This window comes from Rhipicephalus microplus, unplaced genomic scaffold (genome assembly GCF_043290135.1).
Source record: "Rhipicephalus microplus isolate Deutch F79 unplaced genomic scaffold, USDA_Rmic scaffold_42, whole genome shotgun sequence".
Taxonomy (NCBI): domain Eukaryota; kingdom Metazoa; phylum Arthropoda; class Arachnida; order Ixodida; family Ixodidae; genus Rhipicephalus; species Rhipicephalus microplus.
Window position 1 is genome coordinate 3406415 of NW_027464615.1, and position 15754 is coordinate 3422168.

General features: G+C 43.6%; 1 protein-coding gene across 1 annotated transcript; it reads left to right on the top strand.

The window, feature by feature from the left end:
- Nucleotides 1-274: 274 nt before the first annotated feature.
- LOC119167993 (uncharacterized) lies at nt 275-14818 on the top strand. The gene is made up of 5 exons (XM_037419444.2): nt 275-580; nt 4647-4783; nt 4841-4923; nt 11045-11137; nt 14453-14818. The coding sequence occupies exons 1-5, from the start codon at nt 470-472 to the stop codon at nt 14593-14595; spliced, it is 567 nt and encodes a 188-aa protein (XP_037275341.1). The 5' UTR covers nt 275-469; the 3' UTR covers nt 14596-14818.
- Nucleotides 14819-15754: the final 936 nt, after the last annotated feature.

A 15754-nucleotide genomic window follows, 5' to 3' on the forward strand; every position in this document is an offset into this window, starting at 1 on the left:
TACGGGTAGAGCCACCCGTAAGCGTTTCGTTGGAGCTAAGTAGCATTATACAGGAAGCAAATTATGTATGAGCACTATCCAGAATCTGGAGTGTTTCGCACCGAAACACGTTCTTTATAGTTGTTCTCAACGATCGTTATAAAACCTCGAACAACAACCATTTCGCAGCTGTTCAGCTGCACACATTCATTGTGCGGAAAGCGAGAAGGCCAATGGGCGTCTTTATTGAAACACTATTTGACCTCTTTGCTCCGGGTGGTCTCCTCGTTCAAGGAAACTATAAGCTTTTCTGTTTTAGCATTCATCTTGCGGAAAGAAAATAGTAGTGATATTATTGTCAAGCTCTTTCAGTACTTCAAGACAGGGGAAAACATTTGTTCCCGATATATATACACATGCGTAAGCGCCATTGTTACAACGGTTATAAAACATACAGAAGTATGCAATTGACGCATCTTTTGAAATCGGCATGATGGCCATACAAAAACTCTTCAAAGCATTTGTCTTGGCTGCCCTTATGACGTGCCTAAAATGCCAGAAAAAGATCCCCGGTTCAACAGAAAATACAGATATCACCAGGGTAAGCTATATTTTCTTTTCTTTCATTTACAGCCATGTTGGCATAAAGCCGAAAAGAAGTGTTGTGGAACGTGCATGTGCGTACCCAGGGTTTTCTGGTGGATGGAAGGGACCTTACCTCTAACAAGGTACGATTGAGCATTACGATGAAACGAGCGGTGCATGGTTAGTTATAAAATGAAAAAAAAAATCACATACTTTTGCGTTAGCACTTTTTTATGCTACAGCCAGAACTAAACTGCCGAATTTTTATTGTTTTGTGTTTAGAAAGCGGCGTCTCGTCTCAGACTTAGTCTTTCAACTCAATGCAAAGCCCAGAGTTTTGTGTGTGTGTTTATATTTCATATTGGAAACATAAAAGAAAGTGTATTGCCGCTGTTCGCCGTGGCACACTTAGCATCGTTATTTAAATGACATTCTACGTATTAGGCATAGTAACTCCAGAAAGCAGCACACTTTTTATAGATTCGTCACCATGCCCCTATTTACCAACTGTGCGTCGTTTACCTTTTGGGGCCTTCGTAATCTCAAACAAAGATGAATACATATGCTATTATAGTACCCATAATAAGGTCATAATAAGTGCGATAAATACCTATCGTCTCCGCGTGCAGTATGCTGTAGTAAGGAGGGTGTCTGTGCTACAGGAAAATATTGTCAGCGCACACTAAGGCAGCTGAGCAAGCGAGACGGAGCGTGGTATAACAGTCCCAGGAGCACAGCTTAAACGTCTTCTTCTGTAGTCAGCATCGTTAACCAGACCCCTTCAAATAACTTCTCTTAGCCCTGGCAGTATTTTTTAGACTGTTACTGCGCCTTGCGAAGGTGGCAAATCAAGCAGCCAATAATATTCAGCGCATGAAGAAGATCTATAAAAACAATGGTACCTGTATTCATCATAACAGGTCTGTACACTTACACCTTAGCAGCTAAATCGAAATATAATCAGACGGCTGTTGTATACGGTAAACCCACAATCAGTACATGAAGTGGCCGCTGTAGGCTAGTACAATAAGCCGTAACGGAATATTTCAGTGTCCACACACACAAAAAAGCGTGAAGACCTAAAGAAATACACAACGGAAACATGCGGTGAGCTCGTATCACAATTTTTTGTTTGTTTTTTGACCGTTCAGCTTTTTTTTCTTTACGTCAAAATAAATAGAGCAGTCCTCATTCAGACAAAAAAAAGAGCTTTATTTTTGTTCCTGAGAAGACGAGTGCCTCTGTCAAACAGTACCGTCTGCGGGCCCCACCCATGAACGCGCCGGGAGGTTTGGGCTCTCGGTGACTTGGTGGGCTCTCTGGACAGCCCTAAGCTGCTGGTCTTTTGCGAAGCTGGTGATGAGCCGGAGCCGGTCTTCCTTCTCAAAGAGATACCCCAAACCTCTAACGACTTGCATGGGAACTCAGGTGGTCAAAACGTGGACAGCGTGGATCTGTTCTTCCTATGAATTTTGATAATATAAACGGAGAAGGATACGTGTTCGTCTGTAACATTCGCAGGGTGATTGCCGGCGGCGTGTTTAGGTGTGGGTGTGGAAGTGGAAACTGCCGACGCCCCAGTAGATGGTACATACAGGCATCGTTGAAGGTGAAAATAGGGTTCTTTTGCCACTTCCCTCCCTCAGCCTCCGAGTTCCCACTTCCGGCGTGGTGGGTGAGACGTCACGCCTGGGAGTTCGCAAGTTCATTGGCGTTAGGGATGGTTTCATAAGCATCACTGCCTATGTGACAGGGAAATGAAATAGATGTTTTTTTTTGCCTCTCGAAAATTCAGCAGAGAGGACGCGAACACATTTTTTGCACAACACCAAGCATTTTATGGATGCTCTAGTGGCGGCTCGCGAGTACGTGAAAATAGTAGGATGGTTAGTAGTGGTCATGGCGATTGCCACCGCCACCTGTGCGGCCTTGTAGGCATCCTCGTTTTTAAGCGTAATTGATATCAATAGCTCCCTCCGTGGTGACGTAGCTGCTGGCAACGTTATCCTCAATCGTAGCCACTGTGCTAACGAGGGCTCTGGTCCTCATTTTGATTTGATTTGATTGATTCATGGGGTAACGTCCCAAAACTACCATAGGATTATAAGAGACGCCATAGTGGAGGGCACCGGAAATTTCGACCACCTGGGGTTTTTTAACGTGCACCCAAATCTCAGCACACGGGCCTACAACATTTCCGCCTCCATTGGAAATGCAGCCGCCGCAGCCGACATTTGATCCCCCAACCTGCGGGTCAGCAGCCGAGTACCTTAGCCACTAGACCACTGCGGCGGGGGTCCTCGTTTTGCGTCTGCTGTAGTTGTACCAGGGGAGGGGAGTGTATTTGTCTAGGTATCTGGGATGCAGAATGTATTTTCCTGACTGATGGGGAGCGCGCACACCCTCTGTCTTTTGAGGGTATAACGTATGTCAATATGGGCTAGTAAACTACATATCTCCCAGCTTCCATGGAAACCAGTCCTGCCGCTTGTGACACCTGTTGGGCGCCTGATATTTCTACAAAAGTGTTGTTGACGCCCAGTGCTAATAAACTTTCTGTACTGGTGCATGTAGTAGACCGAACACCTGTTTGATAATCTTGCGAATTATTTATTCTTATCTGCCTCGGTCCCTTGTGCTCCACCTGTAGGTCAGAGAGATGTAGTTGTTGAGGTTTATTAAATAAGCGTGCAAAAGTTGAAGTCTTTCCTCAGATAACCACCCTGGTTTGTTGGCCACCCTTGCGATTAATTTCGTCATGAAATCAGCTTTGGGTGCGATGCGTTCAAAAGTGTAGGCTTAACTACCATACTCCTCCTGGAACATACCGAGGATTCGAACTCTTCGTACGGTGCGAATAAAGGAGCCGTTCACTGTGGTTATTGGGATATCTGGAAAACTTCCTTTCTCTGCACCAATTGTTGGCTGGTAAATGAGCAGTTTTAAGTTTTTGGCGAATGAGCAGAGTCCTGCTTTGTGAGAAAAATTTTTAACAACCGTGATTGCTGTTTGTATTTGCTCAAAACATGTAGTGTCTCCGCATCCTCAGGGCTCATACAATGCCCTGCTTGACCATTTAGTTCTCCACCCGGATTGTACTCGGCTGGGATGAAGCAGAAAGCAGTCGAAATCATGGTTTCGCTGGATTCTACTTAGCCTACATTGCCAAAATTACAGTCACGTAGATCAGCGATGGTCGATACCCACAAGACTAACATGGACGCAGCGGACAGAGTTTGGCCTCCGTTGCCGAATTCACAACGCACGTCCGCATTGCTAAAAAACAAACCCATCCTAATATTTCTTCAATCACTGCTCGATGCACTTCCCACTTGAAGTCTTCGTCGGCAGGCTGAAGTCACCACACACTGAGGCCAAACAGCAGGTGTGGGTCGTCCTACGTCCAGTGCCTGCAGGCCTTTAGTAGGGACCATGAACCGACGGCCTACTGTGGAAGAGGACACGCCCTAAGTCCTGTGTCCACTACTATTGACGCGCAGAAGTCTAGTGTAATCTCACCTTTTTATGTTCTCTTTTTTCTATCTCTCTTTTATCATCTATCTCTTTTCATCCCTAAATTTTCTTCCCCTGGTGTAAGATAGCAAAGCGGATTCTCGCCTGGTTGACTCTCTCACCTTTCCTTTCTCAAGCTCCTCTTCGATCTGCCCGTCTCTCTACACGTTTTTTTCTCTGCAGAAGCGAACTCATTTCGACAATCAATGAAGGCAGAGAGTAATGCTGTCAGGAAAGGATGCTATTCTTGTGGACTCCTGAGGTGAAGAACTTGCATGCATACAAGGAGACAACTAAGTCTATGAGAATCAACTGTAGCATTCTTAAAAATTTCAAGCCATCCTATATTCAGATCAGGCTGCTTTAGAGCCTCGTGCTGCAACACACGCGAAGGACTGCAAAAATGAAGGCTTTCTGAGACGAATGGAAGTCATATTCGGATGGGTAGAAACCTAGTTGCGTATAATCAGAGAACCTATGATGAGTTCTCACAACAGATATTTATTATGCGTTTGTCTTCAGTGAACGATACACTAATTGCAAATGAATCACAATATCTTTTCTTCCAGTTTTATGACAAAAATGGAATCATATGGACACTGGAGACGACGGAGCCTACTACCATAAGATGCAAGTTTGATGTAGTGAATAAATCAACGCATCATGGTGTCCGTCTTATGAGACAATATTACTGGATTGGGAGCAGGTATTACTTTAAAACTTTGTTTCTCTTGTGCCGAGTACTAATATGCTTTCAAAACAGGACGAACGTCTACCTAGATGGAACGTTCATGAGTAAACCGGTTCTAAAGAACACGTACAACGCAATGAGGATCACCGAGAAAGGTATTGTGCTAAGCAGAATTTTAGATAGAAACAATTTAGTCAGCATATCCTACTATCTGATGACAAATAAAATATTTTGCCTAATAACTATGAGGGTGATCATATTATGGTAGGAGACTGAACAGCTGCGAAAATGAGCTCTAATAGGTAACCATGCACTACGAAAGGAGAACACGTTGTGCTGGTGTTACACTTTCGACACCGACCTCTTTGCCCAACTCACCTGTATCCCCGACCCAAAATATGACTTACTCTAAAAATAGCACACTTTTCACTGTTGTGCAATGATGAAAGTGCCACGGCTGCTTAAGATATGTCTGTAGTCTTAGAACACAATGATACTACGTTGTACAATTCTTTACACAAGACTAATCAAATAGAAATAGTCTTAAATCACTGCGTTTATATATTTGCAAGAAAATGCACTGTTTTCAAGAATGGTAGCATCAAACAAAATAATCAACATGTTCCTCAGGTAGACAGCACCTTTCTTCCTTTAGAAAGAACCTTATTTGGTGGCATCCAACTTAAGCACTGCTATACACCTTAATACCCGCCGTACTGGTGCCGACGCCGCATTGGTGCCGGAAATGTAGACAATCTCGCGTGTTTGACGTGCATCTAAACGTGGTAGATATTAATGCGGGGTGAAAACTGTGGGCTGACAGCGATATTCATTTACACAAAAGCCGACGAACCACAGTACTCCCAGTCGACTCGGTACAGATCTTGGGCATAACTGTCAAGTTCACTGTGTCTAACGGAATGACCATAAGGAAGCTCCCAACGAAGACAGACAATGCATTACGTCTCCCCCGAAGCGTTGCCAATCGCCACCCCAGCTGCAACGAAAGACAATCCCATCCACCTTGTGAATGCATTTGTCTTATGCGACTTCCTTTACGTTGCGGCACTGCACAAGACAGGTGGCAGAAAGGGACAACCTAAACACGCTGCTCCAGGAGATCTCTGAGCATTCCATCAGTATAACGATTTTACCAAGACCAACCGCCTCCTTCAACTTGGCGTCCACAGCACCCTTGAAGATATTGCGGAGACCCAAGAAAGAACGCTACACGTGAAACTTTTCACAATGAGAGTTGGCAGACATATTTTAAAGGTGTTTAGCCCCACACCTACCGTCAAGGGGGCTCGTAAGTGTCAGCTAACCACGCAGATACGCGACCTCGTTAACATGGCTTCGTCGAGTATGGTTGTGGCAAGCGCCACAACTATACTCAGGCAAATGTATTATGAAAAGCACGAGGCCAGTTTCGCTAATACGGTGGCCTACCATGGGCGACCTACCTTTTCTGTGTCTGTTGCAGATAAGAGGAGGCAGCTCCAAAATTTCGCGCCTATACGAACTGGGCACCCAGTCATAACAGAGCAGATGCATTGCATTCACACTTAATGATATCAACAATTAGATACAACGACTCTGGATTGATGCAAAGTACATACGAGTGTGGAGTAATCTATGAACAGCCCCAGAGCCCACCGCAGAGTCGCACCGGACAGGTTGATAAACTGTTCTCTAACATGGTTCCCCACACATCACATCCGCGCGCCCTCACCGTCTGTGCGAACACCGGGCTCAACCTTGACTAGACTTCGGGCGGAAGGGACGTTCCCGCTACCAATAAAATGACGAAGAACTATTATCTAAGTACTCTCCTCCTCACACGCAATTCAAATTTACTTCAGGCGCTTAGGTTTAAATTGCTCCAGGTGGAGACGTACCTGAATCTTTGTACACTAAATGAAAAATACCAGGAGAACTATCTGAATGACGCGTCACCCGCATGTAAGGAGAAGCCCACATTAGCACGCATGCTCTGCAGGCACCCCGAATCAAGCCCAGTGTCCTCCTCCATGGTCAAGTGTGAGGCGGCGATCCACAGCCCGCTCCTGGCCGACCAGCTTTGGGCTGTCGAGCAGGCCCACGAAGCGACCGAAAGGCTTGGCCTAGCGGTTCTGACGTGGAAGTTGCCACTGCGCGCTAAAGGGCGTCCCGCAGGATCTCTATAACGTTCTTTTAATCAATTAATAAGTCAATAGGTCTATCTATCTATCTATCTATCTATCTATCTATCTATCTATCTATCTATCTATCTATCTTTCTTTCTTTCTTTCTATCTATCTATCTATTTAACTATCTATCTCTCTATCTATCTATCTATCTATCTATCTATCTATCTATCTAAATGCAGTAGACGGGCCACAAGAATCTCACATTGATCAAACAATGAGAGCGCCATAGAGATGTTCGACGAATTTTAGGTCATCTCGCGAGCATCGTGACCACTTTGCCACCGCCCCTACGCTTAGCCATCACTAAGATCTTGCGTCATTGCAATTCTGCGTACATATGTTTTGCGCGTATACGACTATCACGTCCCGCTTGTGAATTCATTTACTTTTGGCATCCGTGACTTATGACACTCGGGTGATGCGTTATTTACATACAGGCTGTAGGAAAACATATTTGAGGTGGTGTTTTTAAAATTTTGAAGATAAATCGATGAAGCGCCTGCTCAGTCATATTAAGAAAAATGCACCCAAAAATAATCTGAAAAGCAATTGGTAAAAAATCACTCACCTCTCTTCAAGCAATCTGAGGGTAATGATTCAGGCTAAAAATGGGCCAGCCATCCAATTAAGATCTTTTCTTGGTGGTGATTTATGCGCTCTTCGTAGGACATGAAAAACTCGCGATTCATGTAAAATATGTCCTAGCAGTTGGCGTTTGTCATAGCTATTTTGAAGGCGAGCCTTTTGCAGTTTTTGTGGAGCTCAATGACATAAACCAACAAGCCAAATTCGTGAGTTAAGACTGCTACACGCTGCTGACTTGCAATGTGGTAGCTAGTTAAAATCTTACGTGTGTGCCCTATAGAATATGCAGATTTATTCATTTTTATTTTCTTCATTCTCGCGCGTGACATATATGTTGTTGTTGTTTCCCTGTGCAAATAGCTCGTACCCAAAGGAGGGGATTGGCCGATTATAAGGTGAATTCGCCCTATACTTTCAGCATTGCGTCTTTCTTACAAAACTTCTGTAACTTAATTTTAATTTGAAATGCCGATATCAAGTTTGAAGAAAAAAATGAAAAAAAATAGTGACACCGTAATTTAGCAAGAAGATAGTTTAGTCGCAGTGATGTATTCCTGAATGGCGAATAAAACATCCCTGTGGCTGAAACCCAGTGTAGAGGCTCCAAAAGAAAGAAGATGAGGTTGTGATAATTGCTAGCCCAGTCTTTGAAGAGATGGTGCTAGTATGTTTTGTCTGAATAAATCGAAACGGCGACAATGTATTAAAAAATGATGACTGATCGTTTCCTCTTGATTACAGTAAAGGCACATAGAGAAATTCAATATACCTGACCTATGCAAGTAAAAATTGAGGGAGGTAGCGCGGCAACGAAATTTTGTGATGACAACTTCCATCATCCTTGAATTAGACAGTTCACTGCGCCAGGAGAATAACAAGTGTTTGTACTCTGAAGAAGCCGTCTGTGCAGGGTCTGATAAATTTTGCCTGATTTCAAGTGTGCGAAATAGCGCCACCGTAATGTATACTGTATGAGGGAAAAAAGGAATAATTGGGGTCGAAAGCGATGCCTTCACAAGATATCTGGCCAGCGCAAGCTTCGTCTTCAGCGCTATTCTTCACACGACATAATAACGCAAGCTCTGTCGCTTTCTTCAGTTTATGTAAAGTATGCGACTTTCATTTACGCAGAAAAGAACTCAGCGAATATGTCTTTTGATATATCAATGAAAGTTAACGAACATATTCACAAGGGACCACAAAACTTCAGCGAGCAATTTTTTTCCGATTACAATAATACCAAATCGTCTCTGTCATTCTGGCAATTTTCGTAGTGCGCAGACTGCGCCCTAACATTTAAATAAAGCTCCAGTCCCGAGCGTAGAAGCCAAAAAAGCGATGCTTGGTGCCCACCCTACACCAAAATGCTTTGAAGTTTTTCTACTTCATGTTTGGCATTGCTTCTCAGCTGCTTTCAGCGTGGAATTATTTTGAAAAAAATGAAAGGAACGTTGCCTAGAGTGTTGAACCAGGGAGGAAAAGTATCTCAGTAACGCATATCAATTTATTCAACAGGAAGCGCACCTGATGGTAAGAGAAGCAAGTAAAAATAGCATCGGTACTTTAATCAGTCAAGCCCATCTTCACCACCGTCCATAAGTGACGTTCGGGTGACGACGACCTCCTCAGTTTAGACCTATATTAGTTGATAAAACTTGATGAGTGCCAACGTAAAACGTTATTCGTGACTGCACCAGTTCTTGGGGCTACTTTACAGGTCAGCGAGAATCTATGTTTTGATATTCGCACTTTCTAGCGTAACAGATCGATGCTCAACGAAAACAGTCCAATACTTGATTGATTGATATGTGGGGTTTAACGTCCCAAAACCACCATATGATTATGAGAGACGCCGTAGTGAAGGGCTCCGGAAATTTTGACCACCTGGGGTTCTTTACCGTGCACTCAAATCTGAGCACACGGGCCTACAACATTTCCGCCTGCATAGCGAAAACAGCCCAATATGCACTAAATCAGGACCCGAATCAGGGCTTGGAAAGGATGAATCAAGATTTAAACACCGCAATTCCGGAGTACAGCAACAAAACGCCTCTTTGTCGTCCTGCGAGTTGCCTCGCCATGTGACGGAGCAGTAGTTGCCTCGCCATGTGACGGAGTAGGCAACTGCTCCGAATAGCCATGTGACGGAGCTACTGGTATTTACCAGCGACAGTAGGGGGGAAATGATATCAGTGAGCATCAATATAATGTTACCGCTTCGAATTGTACAGTACCGAATCTATGTGACATGAAGCAAAACGAAATTGCCACTGTAGACCGGGGGGGGGGGGGGCGAATTTCCTAAGATTTCTATTTGGTACGTGTTTTTGACACTCACTGGTCACCAAGCTTCACAGACTATACACCTAGCATTACGTTTGGCTGAACACTGTTTTACTAGTAATATTAACGTAACATGATTGCTTCATACGGGGAGCAGCTCAACGTATTAGTTGATGCCCTGTAGAAAGGCAATATGTTCGATGCCTCGGCAGGCTCATGCTCCAGACCAACGGCTTAATGATATACCGAAGGTAAATACAAGATTTTTTTTCCTCCGATAAAGATCAATTTGGTTTCTTTTCGACAGCATAATAAACAATTTCTCGCGAACTAACGTAGGATTGTTTTTCTAAATATTGCTGGATATCAAAGTTTTTTTAAAAAATTTTGTATTGAAGCACCACATAAACGGTAATGTTTCAAGATACAAAGATCAGCTTTGTTGGCAGTAGAAAGAATTCATTTTACGGTGAAACCTTGATGTACGGTACTACGCCGTATGTCTCTCAGTGTATTTGTCCTGGTATTTTGAACCCTAAAGTACATATTATCATGAAATTGATAAATATATAGGTAAACCATATATTAAATAAACATTGATAGGCAAAACAATAGGAATTATTGGCCGCAAAAAGTTTGTGATTTTCCCCATGTGCCTTGCTCTAGAAAGAGAAAAAGTTTTTGAACCATAAAGAAATGTCTTGTTCTAAATTTTTCTATCATAATAAGGATTGAATATTTGCTAATTACTAAGTCGTGTGCGCTGATTGACGTGCACTAGTGGGCTTTGTCATAATTCTTTGTTACCTAATGCTATGGGCACGGCGATACCAGCTCCAGTTTGCGCTCGCTTTTCTAACAACTGATTGGTCATGCTGTTGTTCAGAAGTTAGTCAGTGCCTGGACAGTTGAAAATTATAATGTGTTTACATATTAGCTGCCACCACAATACAGCTACGCAAAATTCAGTCATATGAAACTGAGCTTCAAAATTAGGCCAAACTGTTAGAACGCTTATATTGATAGCAAATACCAACAGTAATCATGCTATTTTGTTTTTTTTACACTTTATTTCTTACTATCAGGTGTAAAAGGGTAACCATCGCCAAGTAACGGTGACAACGGCTTATTAATTTATTTCCTACTTCAATAACCTTAAGCAATAATGAATCTATGATAACTCCATTGTCGTGGTTCGACTTTCACTTTTCTGTTGCAGAGTCAGTTTTCAAATCGATCGAGCAGCTACTGTTCGCGTACCAAGACTATGCGTGTGGAATCTTCAAAGTAACCTTGCTCCACCCTGATCAAAGTACGTACAATATAAATAATATTTCAATGATTAGTATAAAGGTACAGTTACCGTAATTGACCCCTCAGAAAGAAATATGAGGACAGAAGGGTGATAAATCTATCGGAATCTAACGCAGTGCTCTTATGCTTTCATTGAAGTAAATATTTTTCTCGTTCATGCAGTAGTGGGGCCTAATTCAAACACGGTCCTTCAAACAACTTTTCGTTCTCTCTCTGTGTATCCTAGATAGTCACGTAAGCATGTTTTCCAGACTCCACGCTCACAGCAAGTAACCTACCAGGTGATGTTTCAATTAAATTGTTTGCAGAGAGTATACATGCGAATACATATCACCGAACAGTCATTCAATACACAAAACATACTGAGTCCTTATTAGGGTGTGCATTGTAGCAGATGGCTTATAGGGCTTATACATGCTGTACAGGTACCGTGTTTATGTCCCTCGTGAAATAACATGAAAAATCACACTTATGGGTAGAATTATCTTTCATACGTAGGTACCACTGTTGCTGCAAGAGTGGGGTCGGACAGTTTCGCATTTAACACCCACGTTTTGTCACGAAAAAAATTGGCGCTGGCGAAAGTACAATCCAGATTTCTGAGTGCTAAAGCCACTTGACTTTTGTGCTGCCCATGCGTTTATTTTCTGTATTTTGTGTGCTTATTTTGTATATCAAATGAATGTAAGCCTATCTTCACCCTGTGATTCGTCGTACCAGCGCATTCATGATATACTCAGTCACGGTGGCATAAATGATAGGTGTACCGACTGAGTCAGTGCTCGTGACCTATTCCCTAATGCGATGTGCTTTAATTTGAGTAAGAAGTGATACAGCCAACGCGGCTTTACTGTCCGCCCTAGTTGACGCAAGGTATATTCTATAATGATGTCGTGCATGCCCGCGTTCCCGTCTACAGGTTCCTTCAGCAATCTACAAAAATAAGGCAAACTAGACTCACGACAACCGCTCTGAGTTTCTCTATTCACTGGGTTGACAGAACCACCAATATGACAGAAACAGTGTAGTTGAAGCATTCTGCTGAAACATCAAATTATTTACCATAAGCTATTTATTTCACATTCCGGGACACCAGCAAAATAGGCGAATTGTGTTATAGCTGAGTTCTTAAACTTGTGATAATATTCAACAGACGTTTGCTCCGTCAACACATTTATTTTATTGATGAACAGGTCAATTCTGTATCTTATTTTCATAGGAGCAGTGTAGAAGCGGCAATCAGTGTTATCCTGCCACTACGTTTGTCATGCGAGTATGGCAACATCCCTTGTTTAGGTAGCCCTGAGCACGCTTTCCATCACTCAATCACTTCGTGTGTAGCACCACCACCGCATGCAATAGATGATTGTTGTCTCACACGTAAAACAGCCGGTAATAATAGTTCCTCCATCGTGATGTCGCAAACGAGTTTGCGAGCAGCATGCAGACAGTGGTTAGAAGCATTTAAACTTCAACAAACTCCGCCATATTTTAGTTTTATAACACTGCGCGCGCATTGCGACAACTAAAATGGAAGCTGCTGAGAGCCGCATCCTTATATAGACACAGCCGTGGTCACTGTGTTATGAAGGTAACGACGCGGGCAGCGCTGCGTCGTCTATGTTTCCTTGTAAGGCTGCTTTCACTCCTCTACGTTGAACATTCATGACGCTTCGCACTTTGTGCGATGATCTTATTTATGGTGCAAATGACACCTGAAAACGGTTTACCATGGTGTCCAAACGCAATTTCGTTGAACATTTCGAGTACTTCATCCATGCCATCCGGCGGACGGAAAATGGATATATGCGCTTGTTCTGCGCACTGCGGAGGCCCGATGGCTAACGACAGGTTTTGTAAACCTTTCTAGGAGCACAATCACCAGAGGGAGGACACTGAGTACCTAACAACGCCGCCCGAAGCACGGATACTTTTCTCCACGGCTCGGTACGAGACCCACGGAGGTGCACATGGCGCCACCACCCATGACTAGGCCAGCTACACTGCACAACACGTAACCATAGCAAAGCCGCCATTGTGCCTACTGAGGCTGCCATGACGCCATTTTTCGACACTTATCACGTAGCGCACCGGATGGACATGCCCGCTCCCCTCGGCCCTTCCTCCGTGCTCTCACCCATTGCCTTCGCTTCAACTTGGCAGGTCACTTGCTTTTTCATCGAGCGGTAATGGAACTAGGTTAGCGACCCACGGTCAGACACTTCACGGTTAGAGCGCACATGCGTACAGAAAAGGTTATTGCTTTAGCGTGTCTGTACGATCATCGCCTAAGTAAAACTGCAGCTATAAATGTGCCGGACACAAAATAAAACTGTGCGTTGGAAATGCTTGGTAAACTTCAGGTTCACCATCCACGTTCTGTTATCTACGAAGTACACCTTGCGCATTCAGTTTCTTTTTTTTTCTATGTGCCGCCAGTGCTCCCAGTGCACGGGCAGGCACTATACAGCGTGGCCAGTCTCTTTTAGTGCGCTGTGAGACACTGGGCAACAATGTACGGTTTTCTCAGTGTCTTTCAGATCACTATAGGTGGCTTTGGCCACGCTTTACTGTCTGTCGTCGTCTATTCCTAACACACTGTAGCACACTGGGACACATTGTATAGCGTTTTCAGTGAAACACACAGCAATGGGGGCACTGCAGGCGCTTCTTTTTTTTTCGTTAGAGAGATGCATATCGTGGCGTGCATTCACACCTAGTTAGGCGTATGCTAGGGGAATAAAGATAAAATTGACAATTTGGACCTCCCGTGGGGAGGGCAAGGCGACAAGATGATAGGAAAGCGTGAAGAATTGCGGAAACAGGGAGCAGCATGACAGGATGGTAGCTTGTCATCGCATGGGAGAACACCAAGGCGTTTGTCTGTTGGGCGGCAAGGCCTACAGGAGCCGCAAACTTGTGGAAGTCTTGCAGGGCAGGCATATTTGACAATGTCACGAAATGGCAAGTTCTCCACACTTATCCAACGCAGATTAGTACAGTGATTGGAATTCACAATCAAGTTTCGTTCTGGGGTCTGAACAGGACCGGAGTTATTTGTATGCAGTGAAGTTTCTTCGTTGCCACATGTTTCGCATCCAGGGGATGAGCAGCAACGCGTAGAATACGTGCGTGCCACAAGAGACGTGGTGTTAAGTGCCAGGATGAGTTGCTGTTGGACTGTTTGGAATGCGACCAGCATAACAGTGACATAAAGTTGTCACATACCCTTTGGTAGCGCTATGATATAACTGCTAGTATTCACAGAAGCTCTCACTCTAGATGTTTACATACATGTACGTTTTCATTGCAGTGGATTACCTTGAACTCCGGCTGAAAGAGTCTATTCTGTCTGAGCCAAAACGACGTTGCATTGAAAAGTTCGTGGAGCTTTCGAAAGGAGCGAAAATTACGCCGATATATAGCAGTGCTTGCCGAACAAAACGCAAGCTGTGAGAAACCGCCACAGATCTATAAGGTTGAGTACACCAAGTCAATGTCAACGCAGTCGTCTGCAAGAATATTTTGCTACGTAGTTTTGATGTGTACGTTAATTTAGTGTGTACAGAAGTAAAGAAGTGTATTTTAAGTGTAAAAATGAAATGCTTGGCCCTCCTGACGATGATTTTCCACTCATATATTTCATTCTTATGAATAAAGATTCCGCTTGATCTGTTTAGTGTTCCTTTTTTGTCGTGTCCTATTTCAGCACAGTTTTTCTTGCATAAAATGAGCCAACTATATACAGCCCATCAACGCTCTGAGTGAAGCCCTGATAAATAATTAAGCACATGGCCATCGACATGACAAAGGTGTTTTTGAGAAGCAAGTCATAGGCGAAAATGTCGCATGCTTTTCTATACAGTGGTTCACCCACTTCCAGGATTGAATTACTGCGTTAGTGCACGTCAATTTTGTTTCGATAGCAATGGTATGCACTTTACCATCGGTGCACCACTGTGCTTCATATGTATGGGTCAGAAGTTATAGCTGAGTCTCTAAGAGAACGTAATTTTACAGATTACCTTGTCTAACGAGGACATTTCCATTATTTGACAGCTACTATACACTCCGGTGTGCTGACGAAATTGTAATAAGGAAGCTTTCATGACGCTGAACACAATTCAACTAAGTTTTTTTTACAAATGTATAGATAAAGCACGCAATATTTTGAGAATTTCGATACAGGCACGTAAGGCTTGCCACCCTATTCAATACATTACCTTCATGCTAACGTGGCAGCAGGCACACCAATGTAGCTCCTTTACATACCATTAAGCTTAACTATTACGTTATTTTATGGCTTCCCCTGCCAGCTCGCACAACTACTGTGTTTATTCCATGTGTTTCTGCGTAACTATATCTTGGCACAACTTGGCATGACAGCCCATGCCGTTGGAATGGCACTGACATTGCAGGCTTTACTTTCCGGCTTCGTGATAGGTTCCATGGTCAAGCCGCTCTCGTAAATTTTTCGCTCCCCCTGGCGTATCTTGGCGTGAAGAAAATGCAAGGTAACTTTTCACGTTTCCCTGCGGTCGAAGTTTCAACAATGAAGCTGTTTCAGCAACAGGTTAATAATAATGTTATTATCGGGGGTTGAACGTCTCCAAAC